This window comes from Erigeron canadensis, chromosome 3 (genome assembly GCF_010389155.1).
Source record: "Erigeron canadensis isolate Cc75 chromosome 3, C_canadensis_v1, whole genome shotgun sequence".
Lineage (NCBI taxonomy): Eukaryota > Viridiplantae > Streptophyta > Magnoliopsida > Asterales > Asteraceae > Erigeron > Erigeron canadensis.
The window spans coordinates 35,060,658-35,087,495 of NC_057763.1; the positions used below are offsets into that span (position 1 = coordinate 35,060,658).

Consider the following 26,838-nt stretch of genomic DNA (forward strand, 5'->3'; position numbering starts at 1 on the left):
TTTTTTTTTATTATGTTTGGGGATAAGGGTCCAATTTTACACCAAATGATATCTTACTCCGTCTATTATTGGAGCATTGTTTGTTTTCTTTTGTTAAGCTATGTGGAGTGACACAACCCAAACCCGACGCCGCCCCTTTGCCGCCGGCTACACCGCCCCGGCACGAAGCAATTGCCCAAAAACTTATCTGCCGATCAATTTTTGCCGCCCCTTTTGGTTATGTTTTCAAAATTTTGTGCAGTTAAAAGGCTAGTTTTTGTTTAAAATATATATATATATTTTTTTAACTTTAACTATTTTCTATACATTTTCCATTATAGATACCCTTCTTCACTTCTTATTTTATACATACTTCTCTTCTTCTTTTACTTTTCTTTCTACAATATATAAAAATCATTCAAATGGCAAGAGTTTGGACCCGGTCCGAAGAAATAAGTTTGACACGAGCTTGGGTCGAGGTGTCAAACGACCCGTTGTCGGATAACTTTCAAAGGAACAAAACGTTCTGGATGAAAGTAACCACTCTTTTTCTCGAATATGAAAACCAACCATCGACATATCGAGATTCCGATGCGGTGTCCGCTAAATGGCGCCGCATGCGCACAAGCATTAACGTATTCAATATGATGTTCAACCGTGTGAACGAAGGTCACAACGATGGACACGATGCAATGGTTGCAAGGGCTTTGACCGAGTACAATACGGTATCTCGACACAACGGTTTTCAATACTTGGAGGAGTGAGAATTGATCCGAAACAATCCGAGACTTAGAGATAAATAGTCGTTTAGTTGTCTTGTGTGATGTTTGGAATAAGTTTTAGTTGTATTGTTTTTTTTTATTTGAAATAAAGTGTTGAAAAGTGTTTTTTATATTTTAGTATATGTTTTTTTTATTACATATAAATTTATAAAACAAAAAAAAAAAAATAATAATAATAAAATAAAGGGGAGGGCTTCTTTTGAAGGGAGTCTCACTCCCACTAAAAAGAGGGCTCCCTTCAAAGGGAGCCTCCGCCACATGTCAAAAGACGCCCCTATGTGGGAAGCCCCCTTTCCTCCTAACCCCCCCACCCCATAGTCTTAGTGAAGAGTTTTGACTTGTGACTCGAGCTGTCGACGAGCATAATTTATTTATGATGCAACATAAATTAATGTTTACATTGTTTCGTGTTTAACATGAAAACCTCGAATGTTTACGCACAAATAGTACTCGTAACCAAAACTTGTAAAACAAATATATGGAAAGGAGTAAATTTAGTAACCAAAGTGATATACGTGCCGTTGAGTTAATGGACATATTATGCTGTTAACTTTATTAGTTATCAACAACGTTCAACAATAAATAAAGGAATTATTATACTCGTAATTATTCGGGAAAAAAACATACTTTATATAAGTGAAAAGCTTTTTATAGTTGAATTCTCGTAATTATATTTTATAAAATCTAACACTAATCATGTTTGTTAATTTCCAAATTGCTTAATGCTTATGTATCTATGAATGCACATATACTATAGTTTAGTACCCCGCATAGGTCACGGTGGGTGTGGAACTGAAAGTATGGATTGATTGATGGACGGAACGAAGTTTTTGTTCTACTTAAACGAACCTGGTCTTACAACTTTTTTAACAGCCAGGAACTTGAAAATTGGAACTATAAAAATCGAGGGTCTTTAAATGCTTGAGGTTAAGTCGAACACAAAATGTACTGCTTAAATTTGTAGAAATGTTATTTTGTGGTGAAGATATCTGAACCATCTTATTTAATCAATCATATGTTAAGAATTAATGTTTTGCACTTTCAAATGTAAAATACATGTACAATAAATCCATGCTATATGCTCAAAGTATGTATCATCTATAAGAGTACAATGCTTCGATGTCCTTTTCCCTTGTTCAAAATAATATGTTATATCTTTTTAACAATAAGATTATTACACATAGAAAGATCAAGTAACTTAAAATATTTTTTAGAATGATAAAGTGTTTTATTCTTATTTTTAAATTATATGAATATATGATCTGTCAATCTATCTACCCATAATTGTGGAAAGTAAAACTTGAATCCCCTCTTAAGTTCAATTAATTATTACCTTATCACACCATGGCATTAAGCAAGCAACATAGATACTTGGCCCAACAAAAGTTGAGGGCCTTTTCTCCGTTTAAGATTAAGCCCGAAATTCCAACATAAACCTACTTAGATTTATAGAAATATTACTTGGCCGAACAAAAATTGAGGGCCTTTCCTCGGTTTAAAAATTAAGTTCAGCATATACCTATAACCTACGTATATTAATAGAAACGAGAGAAAGTACCCGTGCGTTGCGGCGCTTAGATGATGGGGTGATAGGTCATAGAGTGTGATAGCCAAATGTCTTAGCCGTGCGGGCTCTGCCCTCGAATTTAAAAATTCGTCGAAAGTATATCGAATAACATCTCTAATGAAAGAGCATGAAATTTTAAAAACACCCATATAATTTTTATAATTTATCGATGTACGGTTTGTGAGATAAAAGATTTTGAACGAATTGGAGGATTAAATGATTTATGGATGAGAGAGAAAAAATATGATTGGTTGATATTTGAATAGAGAGAAATAGTATTTGGTAATATATAATTTGATAGAAGAGGCATTTTGAGAAAGTAAATGTTGAATTGAAAGTTGAAACCCTATAATATAGTATAGATAGAAAGATTATTATGTAGAAGAGATTTTACACCATTTTTTTTAAAGGTGAATTTCGCTGGAAACTTCGTGTCGCGATTCGACAGCGAGAGGTCTAGCATACGTTGTCTCAACCGGGTCCTCGCTCGAGAGCTCCCTCAAAGTAGAAATGCCTATTTCATATACCTGACGATTAATAGAGATAAACCCTGTCCATCAGACTTGAACCTGAGTATACCCAAGTCAAGCCCTCATAAAATGACTTAATTCCTATATCCCCAAGGCTTGAACTCAAGATTTCATATATAAGAAATGTTTTTATAACCATTGAGCTAAAGCTCGAAGACATTACATCTTATCTTATTTTAGCATATATTGAACTTTTATGTTTTACACCATCAAATGTAAAATACATGAATAATAAACAAATGCTATATAACTAAAAAAGTCCGTATCAAAGTTATCAACACTCCATTATTTATACTATTTAATAAAACAAATTACCACTTTTTTTCTTTTTAACTTTCAACTTTTAAAAACCAAAAATATCTTTTTCTTTTATTCACTAATTTAAACATCTTTATCTAATATATAAATAATACCCTTAATAAAATAATTACAATATAGATTTCCCAACCCCCTAAAATAACTATATTACCACCTTTAACATTAATTACTTTTACACTCACTACTATCGTCGTCCCCCTACCGCCCCACCACCGTCACCACCTCCGCCACCCGCCGCAGCCATCACTACCCCCACCGTCTCAGTATTATCCGGGCATAAGTCTAGTTAAAGTTAATTAAAAGAGAAACTAAAAAAAAAAGAGTTATTTAAATAAATGTTTAGATACATTATCACCGATATCATACATACATAGCATCAAAATAAAACTAGTACTCCTCACGAGAAAATCCTTCCTCCAAAGTTAAAGCCGCAACACATGAACTTTGGCAAACTCGAACCCGAACTCCCCTGAAAAAACAATATGGACAACACTTCTAATTAATATAGCAAGTATCGTCACATTAAATAATTAAACAACCTCATGAGTTCTTTAACATTAACAAGACGTCAAGACGTATACTTATGGAAACTTATATGTTTAACAAATATATATAGTCTAACCTGCATGATAACTTACCGTGCCCGGTTCAACCCTTGTATCTACTGGCTTCGAGTTCCTTTTCTCGGTAGCTTCCTCTAATTCCGTCCAAATATGAGGTCCGATCCCACGTGAGGACATCGACGTTGATTTATGGCTATAATTCGAACCTCTACTCATTTCCGACCTCCTAGGTTCTTCAGCATCATCCATAGTCGTTGTTGCAATAATCATTTTTGTATCTTCTGGGATCCCCGCCTCACGTAGAATAATGACCCTTTGATGATCAGGTGTACGCATGAACATCTGATCACCAATATTACTTCCAATTAACGACTTCTGAAAGTCTATCGAGAAACACGCTTCACTTAGCTGAAAACTTTGCATCGATTGATCTTGTGGTAGATTTGAACTCCTAGTTAACAATTCTAGTAACTCGTCTTGTCGTTGGTTAGCCTTTTTTTCGTGATCATTATACACCATTTCATGTGGCAATGGTGGTTCATGAATAGGCGATGGCCCTTTATTAATAAGAACACACGATAGATGTGCATCAAATTCACATAGATTACAATGATACACCCAACCACTATAACTCGGCTTATCGCACAAATCACATTGGAAATCATAAACGGGTACGAATTCAATATTTAGAGAGTGTCTATGTAAAGGTGTTTTCAAAGACAAAGGGGCAGCTAAACATAAAGTATGGTAATAATCGATACATTTAGAACAACGATAGTAAAACCCCTTAATAGGACTTTCACAAGATTTGCATTGAATCGGGATTTTAGAAGGAATAGGGAACGTTTCAAGGGTTAGATTGTGATTTGGATCAGACGGGTGAGTGACATTTTCGGGCATATTGAAACAAACTTGATGAAGGTAAAAACCGCATAGTTTGCATTTGTAATAGAATTTTTCTGGCGATATGGTTTGTCCACAGCCCGAACAAGTGGCGTACCCTTGAGGATGTAGCTTGGTGTAGTCTAGCGAATGTTCATGGCTAAAATGGTGGTAACGGAGCTCGTCGTTCTTAGAGTACTCCATCTCTGATGTTCTTTTTCTTTAATTTTTTTTTGACAAATTTGACGTGAGTTTTAATCGACTTTTGGGGACTATGTACTATTGGAACTAAAAGGTCCAAATTTGGTGTCATAGGATATATCATTGAATTGGGGCATTTGGAGAATTGTTTTTTGGGTTCGAAAATGATGGGAAGATCGATGTTTGTATATTGTTAGGCGGCCATTGGGCACAATCCAATGAGTTTTGGTTTTTAATGGAAAGTCCGCCTTCTTTCTTGATGTCAAAGTATATATGTTTTGTGCATTTGTGCTTGGACGGCTAGCTAGTTTATAGTGTTTGCAAGTGTTATCTTCTATTTCTGTACAGAATATATAATGAATTATAGTTCCTTGAAGGATATAATATAGTTTTGATAATAAAGGTTTTTAATATCCTCACAAATCTATTTATACACATAAAATGGTTATACTATGTAAATTATCGATATTGATCCTTTAAAGTTGATCCAACTTCATTTAAACATCAAAATTTGATCTTGACCATTGGATTTAATCCAATGGATAAAGTAGATCCAACTTTACCTATAAATTTGGATTAACTTCAAAACTTTTTAAGGAATGCTGATCTCGTTGAACACTGTATTTAATTTATATGGTAAACAAAACTTGAAAATGAGGACAAGTCCGATGTCGATCAATGGTTTGGAAACACACCTTGATGTCAAACCGGTTTGGAAACACATTTTGATGTCAAACTGGTTTGGAATAGTATGGGTTATTTACCCCCAAACACCGGTTTGGCCAAAAAACTGAACATGTACACCTATAGTTGCAAGCTTGTGACTTGTTAGCACTGAGTATCTATATAGTCCCAGAATATAAATATTATTGATCATGCAAACTAGATCAAGAATGACCAAACTTCTATTATGGATGGAAGATTATAGGATTTCAATACTTGCAAATAGTTAATTTTATTGATGATCATTTTCGATAAGAAATAACACTTAGAGTGAAAATATTCGACATCCCTAATGAACGTATACTCAATATATCAAACCATAACGACGTCCAACTAGAAGGGCAGTACAAATCTATGTTCTTCCTTAACGAGATACTTATATATGGCCAGCATACAGTTCATTAGACAGAGGTAAAACAATAGATATATGTCGTATGACCTTTGACTTTAATACATGCTTTAAAGCACAAAATCCTAAAATCTATGAATCGTTCCACAAGCAGATTAATTAAGAGCCTACAATAGGAAATGAGATTGAAAATAGTATCATACTATTGGTATGATTTTATAAACACACATGCTAAAGTTCCTTTTACTCTGGTGTTCAAGTTTTCTATGAATGTCATCAGCTGTAAGAGTTTCCTATTGGTCGACAAAATCAATCTTCAGTTCATGTCAAGTCCAAGTTTGCTGTAAAATCTTGTACTCCTAACTCATGGTATAAATCACGTACAAACCCAAGAACAGATTGATCATCCGCCCCCTTCTTCACCTATTAAATGATTGATAATAATAATTTGAATATATAGATTGAGCAATATGCATGACACATGCTGTTATGTGTTAATAGTCGAACAATATTCGCTTAGAAACTTACCTGTAGTGCGACTGATCCCACCACATGACCTGGTACAAATTCCCAGAACCGGGCTTCAGATACTTCAATTACATCTTCAAGAGAAGCCACCTAACATTAATTACAAGTTAGAAACAATACTAAAGGCAAAAGAAATGGGTACAGTTGCGTTAAAACTATAAACTAATACCTGTCTCCAGCATTTGGTCAATGCTGAGGAATGAATACCAGGTGGCGCTTCCTGAAGAAGGATACCACTGCTTGTCTTAAAAAGTGGCATGGCAAGCATAAATACCATGAATGAAACTAGTCCCAAACACAAAACTTCAGCATTGTCAACCCTTAAAAACAGAAAAGGTAATAAGTGAACACCTATACATACATATGTTAACATTTTGTTTGTTAATTATAAACCATACCCGAGACTTAATAGCCAGGAAGCAAGAATCAAGCCTGCACTGAAAAAGACACAGTACCAGCTTCAAAAATGGGATCTATAAACAGCCAAGAAATATATTACTGAAGAGGTGTGATACAAACCCAACCCATAACAGGCTCCCATCAAGGCATCAAGCCATAAGCTAGGTGTAGAACTCACTCCCAAAAGTTAGCTCAAAGGAGGGGACACCTAGACTTGCAAACCACCAACCAATCTCAAACTTGGCCGATGTGGGATCGTAACAATACCCCACCCTTTGTATGGGATCGTAACATGCCTTAAATCCAATCCCATGTCCCAAAAAAGGTGCAATATTTGACTTGGCATATAGTCTAAGCGACGTGTGGGATAAACTATACACCCTGGCTCCCAGAGTTCATGAAAATATTGACCAAATAGTCTAATTGAAGTATCTGGATTCTAGCTACTAGTCAAATATCTACATTACCTTTGATGATAACAAAATAAGGAAAATCCAGAGGGTCATGATAAATGCTATCAACAAGTTCTATGGGCTGAAAAATGCTTGGAGTTGTGTTTAACACCTATCTCATGTTATTGAGAAAGAGTTATGACCCCTACCTTTTCTCCAATATAAAAGTAAGATAGTGGACATCCACAATGTTTTCAGTACTAGGAGACGTGAAATATTTCACTGATATACATGTCATAGTAGTATCATGATCCATAATGTTATTAAAATTGTTAAAATGACATGTACATACATGGATTGACGGTTACAATATCCACTATAATAGATTCACAACTAAAGAAATCTGTGCTATAAATTTTTTACCAAAACCTCCAATCATCCTTTGAAGATGTTGCAGCGTCTTTGTTATTAAATAAAGTTTCATATATTTCCTCCGTGATATACTGATATGCATATAGCTCTAACTTTACTAGTTGTGTAGCTTAATATATCAACTATACTTCAAACCACTCCTATGAAGAGGACAAGAGGTTTTTATCCTTGAGGAATTATACTAAACAATGCCTTTCATATCCTTGGAAAAGAAAACAATGTGCGTACACATAAGAACATCACATTAACTAAGCAATATAAACAGTGTTAGTTGTCCTTGTTCAGGTTACCCACGAATGGCAAATCTTTCAACTCAATTACATGGGCTGGGCATCACCATGGCCTTTTACAAACCCTTCCCCTGGATACCCCAAGAAATTACCTAGGGTGGCTCGAACCTGAGACCTCTTGCGAGGACATCAGGTCGCCTGACCATAGACCACCTTGGTGATGGTTATTGAACAATATTTATGCATGATAGATCTACGTGTATATCTGTATGCATCTAAGAGAAAAATAGGTACCTTCGAATAGAATCAGCAACAACATGTAAGCAAATCGAGTGATAGTTCATATCTTCGGCATTTCTATAAACTGAAAGCAGAAAGATAACATAAAATCCAAAGCATTATAATACTTTCAACAGTAAAACAAATTTCATCGTCGTTCCAACCTCTATAATAAAATCTACGTGATCAAAAGCTTAGAAAAAACATTAAAATTAATATGAAATAAAAATAGAACCTTAGAACACTTGTCATAACTAACAATTTAATGTTAAAAGTGACACTTACCAAGACTAACACGAGCATAGTTCCTAAAAAACCAAATGCCAATGAGATTTACACACAAGTTCGTTACTGCAGAAACAACCAAGTAATGCCTGAAATTGATGATGAAAAACAACAATTAACACGCTGTCATATTAAAATCCAACTGAACACCAGATAATGTAGACATACATCATTTTCAAGGCATACTCAAGTAGGCTAATTCAACAAATCCAATAGAGTAATGATTTTAGTAACATGAACAACCATTGATTTCATGCACTAGCAGAATAGCCTACATAACAGGAGCTCTAAACAAATGGTAATTCATTGACGGGTCATAATGATTTCTTAACAGATAGTTACATAATATCTTTCTTCAGTAAAACATAGCATGACGACAAATAAGAAGCTCAGATGCAATTAACATGTTAACTACTAGATAATAGCTCAAACTCAAACACATTTGGTACAAAAGTTCATATTTCACTAAATCATACAGAATAAGATAACGAAGTTCATAAATGCCATATGTCATTGACTAGGAGATATAGTTTGTAAAGTAAACAAAAACAAATAACCTACTTGTGCTCAGATTCATCTTGTACGAATGCGTGAAGTGCTTCAACAGCCAAAGAAAATGACATGAACAAAAGAAACAGCTGCCTAAACATGAAGCACAAATCAAACATCACCATATTAGTCCTACAAAAGCAAATGTTGAAATACAACTTTACAAACACAAACAAACACGGAGTACAAAGAAAGGATACTTTAAACCAAGCTAGTATAAACATGTTTAGATCCCCTGTTCATACCTGCTACCACGGTTTTGAGTCAAAAACCCAAAACCATCTTTTTTGCTTGGACAAGCCAGACCAACCAAACCGTCCAAAACAAGTTTCGTTTGGATTGGTTTGATGGTTTCGAAGTCTACTTTATTAACATATTGTTATTATTCAACAAATATTAAAATAGATATCATGATTAATGATTATATTTGACATGGTAAGTTGAAGAGTCAAACTAAACACGAAAACGTTAAAAGCAAAAAAATGATAATGATTAATAATAATAATAATATAGAAAAATATATATTATAATATATTTCAGAAAATATAAGACTTTTCAGGCCGACCCAAACATCCAAACCCCTCAACTTGCCTCGGTTTGGGTGGTCCGATCGTTTTTGATGGGTTGTTTAACATCCCTACAAACAAAAAACAGTTGCAAAAATGCGGAAGTTGTGCATACTTACAGAGTTGGTGAAAGCAGCTAAAACTTCTATCCTTTTGTACCTGATATCCAAATAGCAATGCATTAAGCAGAACTTATGTTAATAGAACCCAAAACGTGACAAAAGTATCAAACTTGACACGTGACAACAACAGTTAGAAACAGAACTATATCTACACATACAAATTTTGACAAGATAAGCCAAATGATATTAACATGTCACTAAAAAGAATCTGAAACTCACCCGTAAGTGTAGACTCGATCAGGCTTTCTCCGCGAAACAACCATCGCAAATAAAGAAAACGTCAAAAGGCCACACCCAAATGTCAAATGAAATGCATCAGACACCAAACCTTAAACAAACATCAAAACAGCTATACTAAGACACTGACATAACATTCAGACAATATTGTGCTTCTACATTGCGAGCTATGTCATCAAGAAAAAAAATGCATCACTGAGTAAAATAACATGCTACAAAACTTTAATTACCATATATTAACAAATACTGTAAAAAAAATACATTTTTTTGGATACCTGCTTGGCCCGAAAACAAGCCGATAAGCAATTCGGCAGTCGAGCACGCAACATTGAGCAAAATCAACATCAGCAGTCTCTTCATAGCTCTATTTCCGGATCTAACAACATTAAATAAATAAAATACAAAACCAAAAACCCAAATTCGATTATTTTTATTATAAATATCAAGTCTTTGATTATTATAATCATCATGAGTCCATATAGTGTCATATTCAGGTTGTTGAAAAACGTCAATTTTAGATGAAGTGCGAGTCAACAAAGGCGGCGGCGGAGGAGGCGGAGGCTTTGAGAAATAATTGTTGGAAAGAACTTTAGATGGTGTGCGAGGAGATTGAGGTTTTTGGAATGAGGTTTGGCGGGAAAATGCGAATCGGCGATCGAATTCGTTGTTCCATGAACGAGGGGTTTCGGATTCGTAATCTGGAACTGTTGATTGCTTCATTAATTTATTAATTATTTTATATTTTATTTTTATGAGGATAAAAACCTAGATCGATGGATTGATCGATCGGTATATGGAAAGGAGAAGGAAGAGTCATCGCCTGGATGATGATTGACTTTGACCCATAAAAGTCAAGATTTAGAAAAAGTAAAGTACTCGTAACACTAATACCAAACTCAATGCTCCACCTCAATACCATTTTGATGGAGTATAAAAAAGGATGCCTAACCAAAAGTTAAAAATAGTTTTAGTTTCCACCTTTGTAGAATAAGATATTGGCTTGTAATCGAACCTTTAACTTTTATTTCTAAAGACAAAAGTTTCATTTATTTTAAATGAGAAAGGTATTCACGCAATGTGACGTAGAGACGAGTGACGATGGAGGTGATGGTTGGTGGCGGAGGTGGTGGAGGTAACGGGTGACCGCAGTCGCGGGGGTGGCGACAACGAGAGGTCTACCATGCGTTGTTTTAATCGGATTCGCGCTAGAGAGCTCTTTCGAAGTAGAAATATCTATTTTAAATACTCAATAGGTGAAAACCCCCTACTAATCCGCCTGAAGGCACGACGATTAATAAGGCTAAACCCTGCTATTCAGACTTAAACTTTGATATACCCAAGCCAAGACCTCATAAATGAACTTTTTATGTCCACTCAAGGTTTGAATATAAGACCTTTTAAATGGGAGGATGGTAGTTCAACATGTAATTGTAGTTATTTTAAGAGTTGAGAAATGTATATTGTAAATAATTTCATGTAAAGTATTATAGGTACATTAGGTAGATATATTTAAATTAACAAATAAATAGGAGAGGTATTTTAAATATATTGGTTATTATTATTTGAGAAAAAAGGGAAGAGGAAGTTTGCTTTATAAAGAGTAAAGAAAATACAATTAAGGTGAATTGAATAGGTGAAACCGAATAGGAATATGTTTACAGCGAAAAGAGGTATCGCACTCTAAAAGATGGACATGTTTGGATGAGGACTTGGTTTTGCCTTAAGACAAAATTGACAAAAATAAAATAAAATACTCGACGTAATTCATGTCTTTTGTGTGAAGAAGTGGAAACAGATAATCATTTGATGACAACACTATATGGCAACAACCCTTAGGTGTAGTGTATCGTCATGATATCACATAGTTGTAGGTGTATGTTTATCTAATTTGGATACTTTTAATTTATCATCAGTACGTGAGTGGCTCCCAAAAATCGAAAGAAGGATATTCATGTAATAATGCTAATCGAACCCGTTGAAGATCTTCGTGGCTCCGGAATTTTGCAATCCAACTTAGTCTGAATTAACCATTTATGGGATATGTGCTCTAACTTATATGGAAAGCGTAGCCAATCTTTTGTTCCAAGGTCAATATAGGCTCAATGGTCAAGGAGCTTAAATCATTAAGCTTCTTATGAGTGAAACATCGTTTGAAGCTCTTTGTTAAAATTAGAGGGTGTTTGGGTTTACGATATAAAGTGATTATTTGATTATTACGTTTGTAAAATGCAAATAATTTAAAAAAGTGTTTGTGTAAAAAAGTGATTATTTGCTATGAAAATCCAATTTTAGAAAATCATGTATATACATGCTTTTTCAAAAAGCAGTTTTAAAAACGCATAATCTATTTTGAAAACGCAAAATTTATTTTTTAAACGCAAACCTAAACACCCCTAAACAATAAACAACTTTTAGTTTATAGTGAGTTAGGTTATTGTTATGAATTTGCCTTTTAAAGAATACCAGTCAGGTACATTGAATCGATATGTTCAACTGGTTAAATTCTTATTTTTATTTCTACTTTTTTTTTCGTATCTTTGGATGATCAAGTTTAATATTTTATATTATTATTATTAAATTAAATGTATATTATAAGTACCACTTTATATATCTTTTGATATATCTGGGCCGATCGATAATTGGGTTTAAAGTTAAAACTCAAAAGGGCCTCAGATAGGAATAAACAACGTGGATTCGAGGTGCATATTATTTATGGCAATACTTTGCCTATAAAATAGTATATCGATATGCCATTCAACTAAACCCGTCATCTTTTGCTTACGATTAAGGTTAGGTTTCTTTTACGATTTTCTTGTACAGTGTGCACGTATGTTTATTTATTTATTTTTTTAAAATTATTTACCGGGCCTAATTATTTAAGGTCGTATTCTTATTAACTACTATTAGTAAAACTAATAATAATGTTGATGATATAACAGCATGCGCGCATGCTGTTAATCTACTACTATACTATGCTGGATCCATATGAGCACACATACTACAATAAAGACTTAGTTTTATCATATACGTACATATACTTTTCAAACAATTATATATACGCACATGCTATTTTATGACAAGTTAAAGTTTTACACGAATCTTAATAAGCTAGTTTTTGTATAAAACAAAGTATTATGATCGATAAACTTATCAAATTTTTTTATAAACCGATCATCAACATGAAAGAATGCTAATCTTAATTGCACTAATTATAAGGAGATCAATATCATATCATGTCAATAAGTCAAACTATCACAAACATAAGAAATAAGTCAAAGATAGAGAAACTGATGAAAGCAAGTCAAAGCTAGCTGCAGGCAGTAATATCATCTCATCAAAGAGTTACCAAGTAGTGATCCACATGCATATACTAGTTTCTCAAGTGTAAAGTCGCATGCACAATTACTTTCTGTCTGTACTACTATCGAAAGAATCATCAAGAATTGTCATATAGAAGGAAACAGTCTAGCTATTTGTTGCAGAAAACTTATTATAAGCTCTTGTTTTCTGCAGTCACAGAGATTTGGATTGCGATCAACCGGTTATGATTTGCCCTTGCAACCACCTGAGCTCTGATGGTGTGGCCATGTTCTCGAGCCCTTTTACCGAAACTTCATTCAGGTTAGCTCTTGTTTCATTGTCAAAGAAAATGACAACTACTGTTATATCGTCATGAATATCACGTCTTGCTCCTGGTTGGTACCTTGGCAGGTCATCGTACTTTAGACCTTTTTTGATTGCTGCTTCCTTCATTGCTAATCTAACAAGTGTTTTTGCAATCCCCTGACATTTTTCCAATTAACCATAAAATAAACAAGTGAGTGAACATGACAATAATTGCTGTATATATATTTAGTTTGACATTTTAATAAATTAAGGTCTGGAAGTACTAAAATTAAGATGAAAAGAAAACCTACTGCTCTGGGATGTTTGTTAACAATCTCAACCGCCTCTTGATTACTTATGTTTTCCCATAGTCCATCCGAGGCAAACACGACAAACTTGTCATCAGATTGCAAGTCCTTTGTCTTTAGGAAAGGTGCGTTGCTCAAAGCGGGTTCTCTCAGAGGTCCTGTTATGCCCAGATCAACAAATTTTGGCATCTTCAAGTAGAGGTCACCTATACTTCTGGAAACCTGATCACATTAATTATCCACTAATATGTTACTCCATTTAAATAGCTTATTGTATGCACAAATGAATCTAAGTAGAGTTCAATATTTTAATAGCCTGTTATGACCTTTTAAGTACCCTCATGCTTTATAGGAATGATATTGCCAACAAAATAAGTTACTATCTTATTTTAGAATTAGAGCAATCTCATTAGAAGACTGTGTGCTATTGAGAATTTAATCTAAGTAATGACAAAATTATGTTCCTGCTGTAAGAGAATGATACCTGAATAACACCTTTAACACGCCATATGCCATTTACTTTAACGACTATCCCCGGGTCATGTCTATTACTATGCTTGACTTCTTCTCTAGCCTCGTCCAAGTTGACATTGTGATCCTGGGTTACTTGGCGAGCAACAACTTTGTTACCCTTTCCTACCGCCTGCCCTATAACTGCTCTAGAATCACCCACATTACCAACATACAACATCCCATCCCATAAAAGCCCAACCAGACAACACGAACCAATTTTAGTCACATCAGGTGTTCTCACATGTTCTGCCTCCACAAAGTCAACCCATGCTTTTTCAGTGTCATCAAAAGCGTCCTCAAGCATTAGTTGGGATACTGATCTCTGTTGTTGAATGTGACCTGTCGTAAAACAATGAATGATCTTTAATTGTTAAGTGTTAATCATATCTGGCACACAAATCTTATGACAGAAATAACAAATATACGGAGTAATAACTAAGATATGGGAACTGGCTCTGATGAAAGCATTCTATTATTATTAGTTTCTGACTGACTTTCTTACTTATAAAATCACGATTTTGTGAAGTCACAGTTCTCATTCACAACTTTTCTTGATCTAGAATACATATAATTCTATTAAATCAAGAAGGAACAAGTAGCATTGACACAATAAGAAAACTAACTAAACCATGAGACTATCTGCAGGGGCTACAATAGTACAACTGATATAACTTCACTACCATCTACAACTAATGATAAATACATATATAACACAAAATTTATATAGTCAATTAAAGTATAAAATTCAAGCAAGTTAGACAGAACACACTTAACACAATCAATAATATAAGAGTAAACATACAATATATCAATAAAATCATAAAATAAAGACATCCAATCTTTTAGTAATAGTATATGGAGATCGGTGGCAATATGACCTTCCTATAGTAATCAGTTTCTTGACTACCGCTTTAGGATATGGGGACTGACCTTATGGCTATTCTATAGTTGTCAGTTCTTGACTACTGTTTTGATCTTAGAATAAGCCAATATGACCCAATCAAACATCCATTTTCGAAGCAGCCTTACTTCTTGATTCACTGCCATTTCGTGACCCCACCGTTTTTCTTGATTTAGAAATCGTATAGTTTTATTTTATCAGAAAGAAACAAGCAGAATTAACAAAGTTAGCAAAGAAATCAATCCCACCTGACCCAACCCAACCAATGGACCTGTATTTTACCATTACCCGTTTTGATCCATTATTCAACCCGACCACCCATTTTGCCACCTTTGACTAATATACATATACATAAAACATATACTGATACAGTCAATGACAAGTCAAGTTGACACAAGAAAGCCAAGAAATCAATTACGTAAAGATCATTAAACAAATACTCACGAACAAGGCCCAATCAAACAGTATTTTCGAAGCAGCCTTTGTTCTTTGATTCAGTGCCATTTTGTGACTACCATTTTTCATGACTTAGAAATTGTATAGTTTTATTATATCAGAAACAAACAAGTAGAATTAACAAAGTTAACAAAGAAATCAATCCCACCTGACCCAACCCAATGGACCTGCATTTTATCATGACACACGTTTTGATCCGAACCATTTCAAACTCCCAATCCATTATTCAACCCGACCCACCCATTTTGCCACCACATATAATACAGTCAATGACAAGTCAAGTTGACCCAACAAATCAATAACATAAAGATCATAAAACAAATACTCACGAACAAGATGACCGAGAAGAGATTCACGAATGTGAACCGCTGTTGCATCCCCATGATGCCCATCATAAACACCAACGAACGTGGCCCTTACACCAACATCAACCTGGCTATGGTCCTCCATAGGCTCATTGGCCCGTATAGCCGCAAACGAGTATTCTCCAAAGGCATGTGGTTCAAGATCTTTACTCCATATCCCCTCATCTCCTGGTCTGTCACCCACATCCCGATAATCCTTGCGCATACGCCATTTGTGTGCCACAGATGACTTCTTTAGAGTATTCTTTGCCAATCTAACCAGTTCCATTTTTCCTACAATATTCCTCTTCTTTTTTTTTTTTCCTTTCTGATTGATTTTGTGTTATTTGGAGATGAATGAGAATAAAAATGTTTTTATATCTATATATATAACTGAATTGAAACAGAATGTATAGATATAGATGTGTAAGTAAGTAAATGTGTAACCGTTTTTAGAAGTTAGTTAGGAAAAGGGTTGGGAGGGAAGCAGGATGAGTATAATATATATTTCAAATTTTGGTTTGCTAAATGGAAGTTGTACAAAAAAGGTCCTTGTCTTGATTTTCTCTTTATGTTTTTCAAATATCGAGTTAAAGTCTGTTACCTCAAATTTTTATTTTTACGTCTGCACTTGATTTTAAAATGGTTTAGAACTTCATAAAGTCCATAAAAAATTTTTATATAAAGTAACTGAATTGTATTAAAAACCACAAATATTATAATGACTAAATTGGAAAAAAGAAATACATGATACGATATTGCAAAAACACTGGTTTGGTTAGTTAAGCAATGAGGGAAGCTGCAATTAGAATGGGTCTGAAGTATATATAATGACCCACCAAGGTATTCGCCAAACGCAAGACGTGAGATTCATTACGATATCACAGTGATAGTCGATTTCTTCGACAATGATATAAAAGATGACCTACAGGAAGTATCTGTAGAAGGATGACTTGAGAACGTGACCGCACTATCAGCGTTCGGGCTGTTGCAAATACAGGGCTACAATGAGACATATGTTACTAGGCAGCGCAAGAGATGTTGACATGGTTCGCCGTAAATCATGGATTAATGAGGTTTTATTTCCATTTGCCCTCTTTTCTCATATATTATACATATATGTTATATCATCATATTCATTCAATTGTTTTATGCTGATAATTATGGCTCTCTAATGACATATCAAAACCACAGGAACATATATTTTTTTTAACTTGTGATCACATATACATATATTGGTATTTGGATACTTATGGAAATTTCTTGATGAGAGTTAGTCACTTAAAAAAATTGGAAAAAAAAAACTTTGTATATATAAATATTTTAAATGTTTTTTACACACAAAAAAAAAGTTTTTTAACTCCGCCATTTATAAGCTTTTTAGTTTATTTTTGCCGGTCCCAAGCCCGGATAAAGGAGGAGGGTTTTTAAGAAAAAAACCTTGACAATTGATCCTTTCTAAGACCACCAAAAAGGTTAAGCTAGTCTTGTTGAAAAGCTTCATGATATTGAAGAAGACTAGTTACACTTGCAATGACTCGATCGTTAACAAAAGAAGCACTACAAATAAACTTTCATTTAGTGGCACACAAAAAGTGCCACTAAATGTAAAAGAAGTGCCACTAAAAGTCGATTTAAGATGCAGTGACATACAAAAAAGGTGCCACTAAAGCCTTTTTGTGGCACTTTTTGCTTGTGTCGCTGCAACCTTATATGGCTATTGTGGCATTTTTTTGTAAGCCAATGTTAACAAAACACACTTTTGTGACATATGTATTGTGTCACTAAAACTGCCAATAAATTTTAAGAAGTTATGCTAATTTTTGGTTTAGCTAAACTAATTTGTCATTCATATTTATAATGAATTGTAATATAATAACAGAAGGAACATACGAAACAAACAAAGTATTATTAGTTCATTACCATAACTTGGAGTAAAATTCAATTGTCTATTGACATTGTTCTACGAAGTACATACATTTGGAAATGAATTTAGTTAAATACAATATAAAATTATACACAGAATTGATACTTGAGAAACTATCATAATAAGTGTATTCTACTTCTCATCTGCGTTGTCCATACCTCCTTGTTCTCGCCATCACTTACACTTGTAAATTCCGGTTAACTCTGCACATATTCCGTTAGTTAAGTAACGTTAGAAAGATTTAAACGGATTCAAATGTTTTATTCGGGAACGATGACATCACAATAGTTGTTATCTTGATTGACCACGTGCTCATGGAGACAACATAGACATGGACACACTCTTTGTACAAGGGATTACCATCTTGAGCGCATCATCACAGCCCAATGTTGCAATGGATTGAAATTTGGTTCAGGGTGACGTGAACCCAAGTATTCTTATTTAGTATGTTACTAAAAAAAAGCTAGCAAAAATCAATCTAATCAAACATGATTACATTTTTTCGTTTGAAACTTATATGCCGATTTATGGTTGGTGATAAACTTACAATAGAAAGTTGTCATCAACAATTGTTTTAGATGACATTATATGGTGTGTTTGTATCCCCGATATATTGAATGGCATCATCTAGTGATTAGAAAGATTTTTAGGCTATTTACTTAAGAAAATTAATCATTTCCTTTTATTCATTCTTTATATTGCCATTTGTTTATTTTGTACTTTAGCTAAATGTTTTGTACGACACTTAGATATTTACATCTCATATTTCTCGTACTCTAGAAAACGAAATTGGATAGAGTTGATTAATTGATTTTACTTTTTTATTTCAATTTCAAAATGTCGTATATTCGAAAAAAATTATATATATGGATAAACTCTAGTTATAAGTTGCTTTTTTTCTAAAATGAATATATTTGACAATTCAGTCATATGAGAGATAAACATGAGTTTTATCGCTATTTTTTTCCTCACAACATTAAAACTTAACTAATATATTATCGGTGTAATGCAGTGCAATTAAACTTTTTGAAGTTTGTTTGTAACCTCGCTAAAGGGTTTGATAGCACAGAAAATAACATGATATGTTTATATAGTCAATTCGTTTATATAATCAATCCATATGTCGGTTAATTATAAAATATGCAAATGAAAATCAATTTTTAAACCCGATCTCTCGATTAAAGGGGTGGTAATTTTTTTTTTTTTGATATATATTTATCAATATTGTGCAATAAATAGTCATACAGTATATACAATAATATAAATTGTTATCTTATGACATATATATAAAAAATGATGGTATTAATATTACTATCCTTGTCCATAGGATTTAGCCCAACTGGACATTTAATGTTCTTTATGTCTTTCAGCCAAATGTTGGTCACAGGTTCAAAACCTTTGAAATACATATTGGGAAGTCTTCCAATGAGGTGAAGCAAGAGGTTTTTCTCTACTATTTAGTTAGTTTCCTCCAGAACGGTAGTTGGACTTCCACCGCCAGTCATGCCCTCGGATTGACTGTGCTGGTGACGTGGTCAATCTCTACCGGACCATGAAGAGGCATGCCGCTGAATTCAATCACCAAAAATAAAATAAAAATATTACTATCCTTAATTTAATAGCTATTTTTTTTTTAAAACCAAACATGTTTAAATCTTTCAATTTGATTAAAACCCATACCTTTTTTACACCGAATAAGATGGGTCATAAAAGAAGCAAACGAAAAGGTGAAACAAGTCATACCCAAATCAAAATCGGTGTGAGCCATTCTGGTTAGTTGGGCTTTTATATCGAAAACTCATATAATATAGTACTGTACTTCTTTGAACTAAAAGTTAGCCAAGCAAGGTAGGACATTATTTGTTGGCTGGGCACTTCCCAATTTTCCCTATTATTTCCCCAAATTTTATACTTTATACTTTTCCAATGGCAACTTGTTCATTTCAATCCATGGTTCCTTCAATTTCAGGCCTAAAATCATCATCTTCTTCTTCATTTTCTTATTCTTCTGTTACCCTTTTCCCTGTTAAATTTATAACAAAATTTTCAAATACTACAAATTTGAGGAAAAAAAGTGGTACAAAATATGAAGTATGCAGAGCAATGGTACAGAGTACAGTACAAGGTGCATCTGCTACTTATGCTAAGGAAATGGAACGACTTTCTGCTAAAGAATCCTTACTTCTTGCTGTCGGTTTTTCGATATTCTTTATTCCCTTTTAATTACAAGAATTTTACTTTATTTTTATTGTTATTGTCTTATTTTGTTGTTATATACTAGTATGTAGAATAAGCTAATTTGGATATTTTTGATTATATTGTGATTTATTTAGCATTTGTTAACTAGATATATATATGGCCTTATTAAACATTGTTATTATTGTTGTATAACAAAACTAACTACTTAGTTATGCCAATTGTAGTCGGGTTATGACATCGAAATTCCTGTAAGAATAATGCTGAAGTATATATTTAAGAGTATATTTTAGTTCCCCGTGAATCTTTCCGAGCCCAGAGAGGTTTGAACCTAAGATTTATAGTGAGGACATCATAAGCATTAGTAAACACTATTAGAAAAACTGCTTATTTCTCATTTTTTTTAAGGAAAATGCACTTAAAAATGCGGAGTACTTGCTCTTTTTTTTTTCCAGTAGATACTAGATAAGCGGTTTACCCCATTAGAACTACAAAATATAGTTATGACATATTTCAACTAGTGATAGTAATAGTATATTGCTTGAGTGAGAAGTGAGAAGCTTAGTTCAAACTGCTAAAGACATTACTCCAAAGGGTCACAATTGATTTGATCAAACTTGGTACATTTTTATATGCGACTTGATTGTTCTTGAAACAACAAGTATCCCAGTTTTTCAAACTCCGCCATACTAAAAAAACTACCTTTGTATCGAAGTTTTAAGTTTTGGCGTTTAGATGTCAAATGTAATGTATTTTTTAATGAGGTACTATTATTACTAAATACTATGCTCAATATGTTAAAAGCTTATCTAGTTGAGTTTTCTTTTTCTTTTTTTTTTCTGTCTCCTGATTCCTAATTCCTGATTCTTGAGTACATGCCTTTCTAGTTATGTGTGTGTTAGGCAAATAGTTTCTAGGTCGTAACTCTTTAATTGATTTATATAACTTTTTAACAAGGTAGTACCGTAGTAGTATCAGTTTTAGCTGATTATTCATCATTTAGCATATGGCGTTGTTATTTTTAAGCTCTATGCATGAATATGTCAACACGGCTTTCATTTCATTGGAAATATTTATTAGCTATAAAAGATAAGCCTCATTGTTCATACGTATTAATTAAGTCTACTCAATTTTTTCCGATCCCAGTACAACTTTTTAATAAAATGGAAATGGGTGACATGTGTGTGTGTGTGTGTATTTAAAATCTTAGGTCTTGTTTGACAATGCTTGATTGCTGGTTTTACAGAAAGTAAAATTGGACAAAAAACAATGTTGGACAAACCATTTACATTTTCCAGAAAACTGAAATTAGTTAAAACTATATTGTAAACAGAATGTATTATTCACAAACTTGTTTTGGCTAACAGCAGTTGACAATTTGATTTATCTGGTCAAGATTCTGTACCTAATGCTTTCTAATTCTTTTTACTTGCCAATGGCGTGTAGCTCAGTTGGTAATGGATGGGGGCATCTTTATGACAAATAGCACAAGGTCCGGGCAAGAGCCCAGACACCCCCATAGCCACAATCGCTGAGTGAGTTAAGCTGTCCCCACATTACAGATAGGCAAATGATTGTAGTCCAGTTTGGGCTACACGTTATCAACCTTTTGCCACAAGTTCACTTTTAGTATATTAGAATAAACACAGTATTGTTCACATTATGAAGAATGTTAACATAAAAAAAAATCATGAGTGCCTTAGTTTTTTCAAGTTGCATTTTAGTTATTTAAGATTGTCATCGTGTATATCGTCAAAGTATATACCTTTTTTTGAAAAACAATCTCATACATAAACCTTTGAGTCAGCGCTTTTTACATATATTTAATTTATTTCTTTTTAGTTCAAAGATGCTGGAGGCTTTGAGGCACTAATTGCTGGAAGGACATCAGATATGCAAAAGATCGACGTAAATGAGAGAATAGTTGGCCTCGAGAGGCTTAATCCCACACCCCGGCCTACAACGTAAGTTATTAGTCTAGTAACAGCATTACTTTGGAGATAAGATGACAAGCTACAGTTGGGTTGGCCCGGAAACTTTTTCTCCTTGTGCACTCAAACTTGATGTAAATAACAAATCTGCTAAATATGATTACTAAAACTATATTGTTACATTATTATGCGATTTATAGGGGTATGCATTAAACCCTCTTGATCCATTCTCTCTTTAACTAGTTCTTATGAGTTGGCCCTTTTGATAGAAAAACAACCAACATTGATTCATCTATTACTAAACGGGTGAAAATTGTTTCTCTATGTGGAGGTTATTCGTTAATATTTTACCCTTTCCAGTTCTCCATTTCTGGAAGGTCGATGGAACTTTGAGTGGATTGGATATGGAAGCCCTGGATTATTTGCTGCTAGATTATTATCCGAGTATGTGATTTCTATATGCCAATGAATCTCAAAAGATAAAATAGGGAACTTTAATCGGATACCATTTTCCATCTTTCTTTGAGATCTTTTACAAATTTGCAGGAGGTTTCCTGCAACATTAGTGAATTTGTGTAAGATGGATTTGGTGATTAAGGATGGCAATGCAAAGATCACTGCAAATATGAAGTTTCTAAATGCGGTAATAATATTTTAAGATGGGTTGCTAAAAAGTGGAAGTTCATTAGACGACCCTTTCTGCTAGTTATATTCTCTACTTACATACTTCAAGTTAAAACTCATCTGCAGAATGTAAACAATAGGGGTAGAATATGATTCCTTGGAAAGTCTTAGGACTACTGAAATTTGAACAGGGCCTAAGTGTAAAAAGAAAGAGATGTTTCAGATAGAAAGCAAATTCATTTGTTTCATGGTTAATTGATTATTTGGGGTGTCAGAGAAATAAAAAGCAGATTGTTGATCTGCAGATAGAAAACAGTTTCACTTTAAGCACAAAGCTAACTGTGGAAGGCCCACTTAGAATGAAGGAAGAATATACGGAAGGAGTGTTTGAAACTCCAAAAGTTGATGATGAGACGATCCCGCAACAGCTAAAAGGCGTTTTGGGTCAAGCAGTTAACACCTTGCAACAACTTCCTTCACCAATTAAAGATGCCGTGTCTAGTGGTTTGACAGTTCCGTTAAGTGAGTTTTCTATTCTTGATCGTATTTGCTATCCGTTTATGAGATGATTAAATGGCACTATATTTCCATCATAATGTACAAGAGCCATTGCACATCAATGCTAGATTGGTATGTGTAATATTTCTATAGTATAAGATTAAATAAGTTGTTGTAAAAGGATTTCTTTGGTAAAGGAATGATAATTTAGGGTATGTTTTGTTGCAGAAAAAAATCTTTACCTTTCTTTTATGGCTTTCAAGAAAAAACCACTCCAAATTTTGAAAACACGTTTGAATGTACTCATTTTCAAGTTTATAGGTTTTTCCGTTGCAAAATAAGAAGCAGTTGAAAACTATAAAAATAACAGAGTAGTTTGCAAAAGTGTAATTATTAGAAAAGGGTTCTCTGTTTTCCATGAAAAGATGGAAAATTCTTATTTGGACACCTATTTTTTTCAGGTTACCCATGAAAACTAACTAAATAGATCCTTAGGAAGTGTAAGCTCATATTTATTTTTTCTTTTTTAATACGAGTAATCGTCTTAGAAATTTAGATTTTTTATGGAGTAAAGAAAAGTTGCAAAGTGGGCTGTTTTCTTGGTGACAAATGGCTGGCTGATCCATACATACACGTGTATACTTCGTACATCTTTTTTTCATTCCTGTTTTTTTTTTGGATGAGTCCTGGACTATTATTATTTGTTGCTTTTTTTGCAACCAGAAGGTCACTGGTTCGAGCGAAATGCAAGAAAATCACTATCTACGAATACTTCAATTTTCAACTGTACATATCAGTTTAGATTGGTTTGTAAAGTGTCTGATCCAAAAGGAGATTAGGATAAATGTAGTGTCCTGTCAATTTTTTTTCTTTCTTTCTTTTTTTTTTTTTTTTTTTTTTTTTTTTTCTTTCTGATTCTGCTGTTTTATTGCTTCAGATGGGGCATTTCAGAGGCTGTTTATGATTTCTTATCTTGATGAAGAGATTCTAGTAAGTCATTTTACACACCCACACGCGCCTGTGCAGTGTGCACACACACACAATAAAGTTCTGATAGTTATTAACGTTTCTCTTGGATACCATTCAGATAATCAGAGACACAACTGGAGTCCCAGAGGTGCTTACAAGATTGGACGTGGCTCAATCTCCCATTGATACCATTGAAGAGTACGAAAGCTGACCAAGTTGAAATAAATATGTAAGGTATTTCATTTATTTGTTGAACCAAAAATACCTGAGCACGATAATATCATCTTAATTATCCATATGGTCTTATGAACCAAGTATCGGGCTATACATGAGATTCATAAACTTTACATTCTTAGCAAATGTAGATCTTAAGTGGAGTTCAAAAGTTCGTGAAAGTAGTAGAAGTGGCCTTTGAATTTCATACCTCATCTCTTTAAAGTTGGTTAACCTGATGCATAATCTATAAATAATTATCCGATGATTTCATCTATTAAGTTTTCCAATTTGTAGTCTTATGGTACATTAGCTGTAATGTTAGTTATATATGTTTCTGGTAAAATATAGACGTTAAAGAATGCTTATAATCTGACCAATTAAAGTAATGCATGCTTACAAAGGTATTCACTAATTTGTCAAAAAGTCGAGGATAATATGTTAGTATATAGACAAGGTCAAGAAGCTTGTATCCAGTGATTGTAGATTTTTCAGATCAACTACCGTCTGTTTTGAGATTGGTTTGCTTTTTTTTTGTTCAATCACATACCTTAGTAGTGGGGAACATGCATCATAAAAGAGGAGGTCGGAGATTCAAATTCCAACCCATGCCTGTTAATCATAGTGTTACATGATTTACCTTCCAATCATGTTGGTTATGAGACCGGTCGGTTGGAGGACAAGATTGGTAGTCCATATTATATGAAGTCAACTAAGAACACATTAAATAGGATGATAAAAGTTAGGTTGTATTAGTAGGTTAACTTTTAAATATCATAAAATATGAAAGATGGATATGAATATGAGTTTTCTGCTTTGCAAACCAATTTAAGTTATGTAATTGTTTACTGTATAATTGTTGTTCCTGTAGAATTATCTTATAGAATTTTGTCATTCAAAGAAACAAGTTTTGGATGCACTTCCATATTTCAACAAGGTACAAACAGGTGAATTGCTTTCAGGCTTTCTTGATTGTTGTCCCGATTGATCAGGATCAAAGGGTCTCAATCGAGTCTTAAGTTTTCTATAATGAACATCGTCATAGTCTAGTTCTGTCTTCTGTAACATCACTGGGCATCTCTAGTATTTGCATCCATCATTCATAAATCTTTACAACCATTGAAATGGTTCGAAAACAACTACGAGATATATCCTAATAAAGTTGTATACATATGAGTCAAACTTACCCACCCTAGGCAGATAACGACAACGTAAAATTAGAAGACCTTGTCCTTTTTATCATTTACCATTTCTAAGTTTGTCTCATTCTTCAGTTCTATTGAAACGAATTCACTCTACACACATAATTTCAGCTCATGATGTAAATTTTCATGCTTTTTTATAGATATACATATTTTATGAACTTGAATAACATATTACGGAGTATTTATTTTCCCATTAGTACATTACCATTATCGCATTTCTTTAAATAGAAAAAACCGTCCAATCACCCAACAGCACTACACGTACCAGTCACTCATACACGTGTCACTCCAACCCCACACGTGTCAAACACATAATGATCATTTCCTCTTCACCACCCAATCCTTCTCATATATGCGTATAACCATCTCTCTCACTTACCAAAAACACAACACCTAAACATAAACAAATTAAATCAAAAGAAAAAACAAAGTAGACAAAAATGCAAGCGGTGAAAGAAACAGCAGCAAATATAGCTGCATCGGCGTTATCTGGAATGGAGAAGACAAAAGCAGTGTTGGAAGAAAAGGTGGAAAAGATGAGTACAAGTGATCCCGTAGAAAAGGACATGGCCACGTTACGAAAAGAAGACCGAATAAGGCTAGCCGAGCTTCGAAAACAAGAAGCGTATAACCAAAATGCAGCTGCAGCCGCTGCTGATGGTGGTCCAGGTAGTCCGACTTTTACTGCATCTGGTCGTGTAACCGAAAAGAACCCGTTTCATAGCGCATCAAATAAGCCGGCTGTTGCCAACCATCAGTCTGGACCGGCTACTGTGCAATCCACCAACACGGTCTCGAGTTAGCTAGCCCTGTTTTTGGTGGGTGGAGTCTGGTAGAATCAGGGGCCCAATATAAATTTATATATATGAATTTTACAATAACAAAAGTTTTATTCAACATGCATCCTCTCGGGGGAAATATTTAGCTCGATCTGTCGTGATTGTGTACTGCTTTGAGGGATTAGCATGTATAGTTAAAGGCTTGTTGTAACTTGTACAATACAATTAGTGGTCCCGTCGTATGTTTATATATACTCGTAATATATATAAAAAAAAATATAAAAAAAATATGGGTCATAAAATTGAAATGAATGATTTAATATCAAAAGATAATTATTGATCATATGAATTTCAGTGAAATGTTAATAAAATATCAATAATAAAACGGAAAATAATAAACATTTTTACAAAGAATATTTTCTAAATATTAAAGAGTTAAACATAGGCCATATCTA

The 26,838-nt window shown here is 33.8% G+C and overlaps 4 protein-coding genes across 4 annotated transcripts; 2 read left to right on the top strand and 2 right to left on the bottom strand.

The window, feature by feature from the left end:
- Positions 1-5,946: 5,946 nt before the first annotated feature.
- Positions 5,947-10,774, bottom strand: LOC122594591 (metal tolerance protein C2). The gene is made up of 10 exons (XM_043767027.1): positions 10,189-10,774; positions 9,896-10,004; positions 9,674-9,713; positions 9,001-9,077; positions 8,440-8,528; positions 8,170-8,239; positions 6,821-6,859; positions 6,592-6,742; positions 6,423-6,512; positions 5,947-6,317 (listed from the first exon to the last, which is right to left on the bottom strand). The coding sequence occupies exons 1-10, from the start codon at positions 10,631-10,633 to the stop codon at positions 6,216-6,218; spliced, it is 1,212 nt and encodes a 403-aa protein (XP_043622962.1). The 5' UTR covers positions 10,634-10,774; the 3' UTR covers positions 5,947-6,215.
- Positions 10,775-13,447: 2,673 nt separating this feature from the next.
- Positions 13,448-16,330, bottom strand: LOC122592011 (probable protein phosphatase 2C 43). The gene is made up of 5 exons (XM_043764229.1): positions 15,938-16,330; positions 15,490-15,577; positions 14,312-14,679; positions 13,831-14,049; positions 13,448-13,696 (listed from the first exon to the last, which is right to left on the bottom strand). Exons 1-5 carry the CDS (start codon positions 16,328-16,330, stop codon positions 13,448-13,450), a joined length of 1,317 nt encoding a protein of 438 aa, XP_043620164.1.
- Positions 16,331-19,806: 3,476 nt separating this feature from the next.
- On the top strand, positions 19,807-24,571 carry LOC122593227 (probable plastid-lipid-associated protein 13, chloroplastic). The gene is made up of 7 exons (XM_043765609.1): positions 19,807-20,158; positions 22,007-22,128; positions 22,456-22,539; positions 22,642-22,738; positions 23,025-23,241; positions 24,155-24,207; positions 24,305-24,571. The coding sequence occupies exons 1-7, from the start codon at positions 19,895-19,897 to the stop codon at positions 24,395-24,397; spliced, it is 930 nt and encodes a 309-aa protein (XP_043621544.1). The 5' UTR covers positions 19,807-19,894; the 3' UTR covers positions 24,398-24,571.
- Positions 24,572-25,264: 693 nt separating this feature from the next.
- Positions 25,265-26,617, top strand: LOC122593228 (late embryogenesis abundant protein 46-like). The gene has a single exon (XM_043765610.1). The coding sequence runs from the start codon at positions 26,045-26,047 to the stop codon at positions 26,405-26,407; it is 363 nt and encodes a 120-aa protein (XP_043621545.1). The 5' UTR covers positions 25,265-26,044; the 3' UTR covers positions 26,408-26,617.
- The last annotated feature ends 221 nt before the right edge of the window (positions 26,618-26,838 follow it).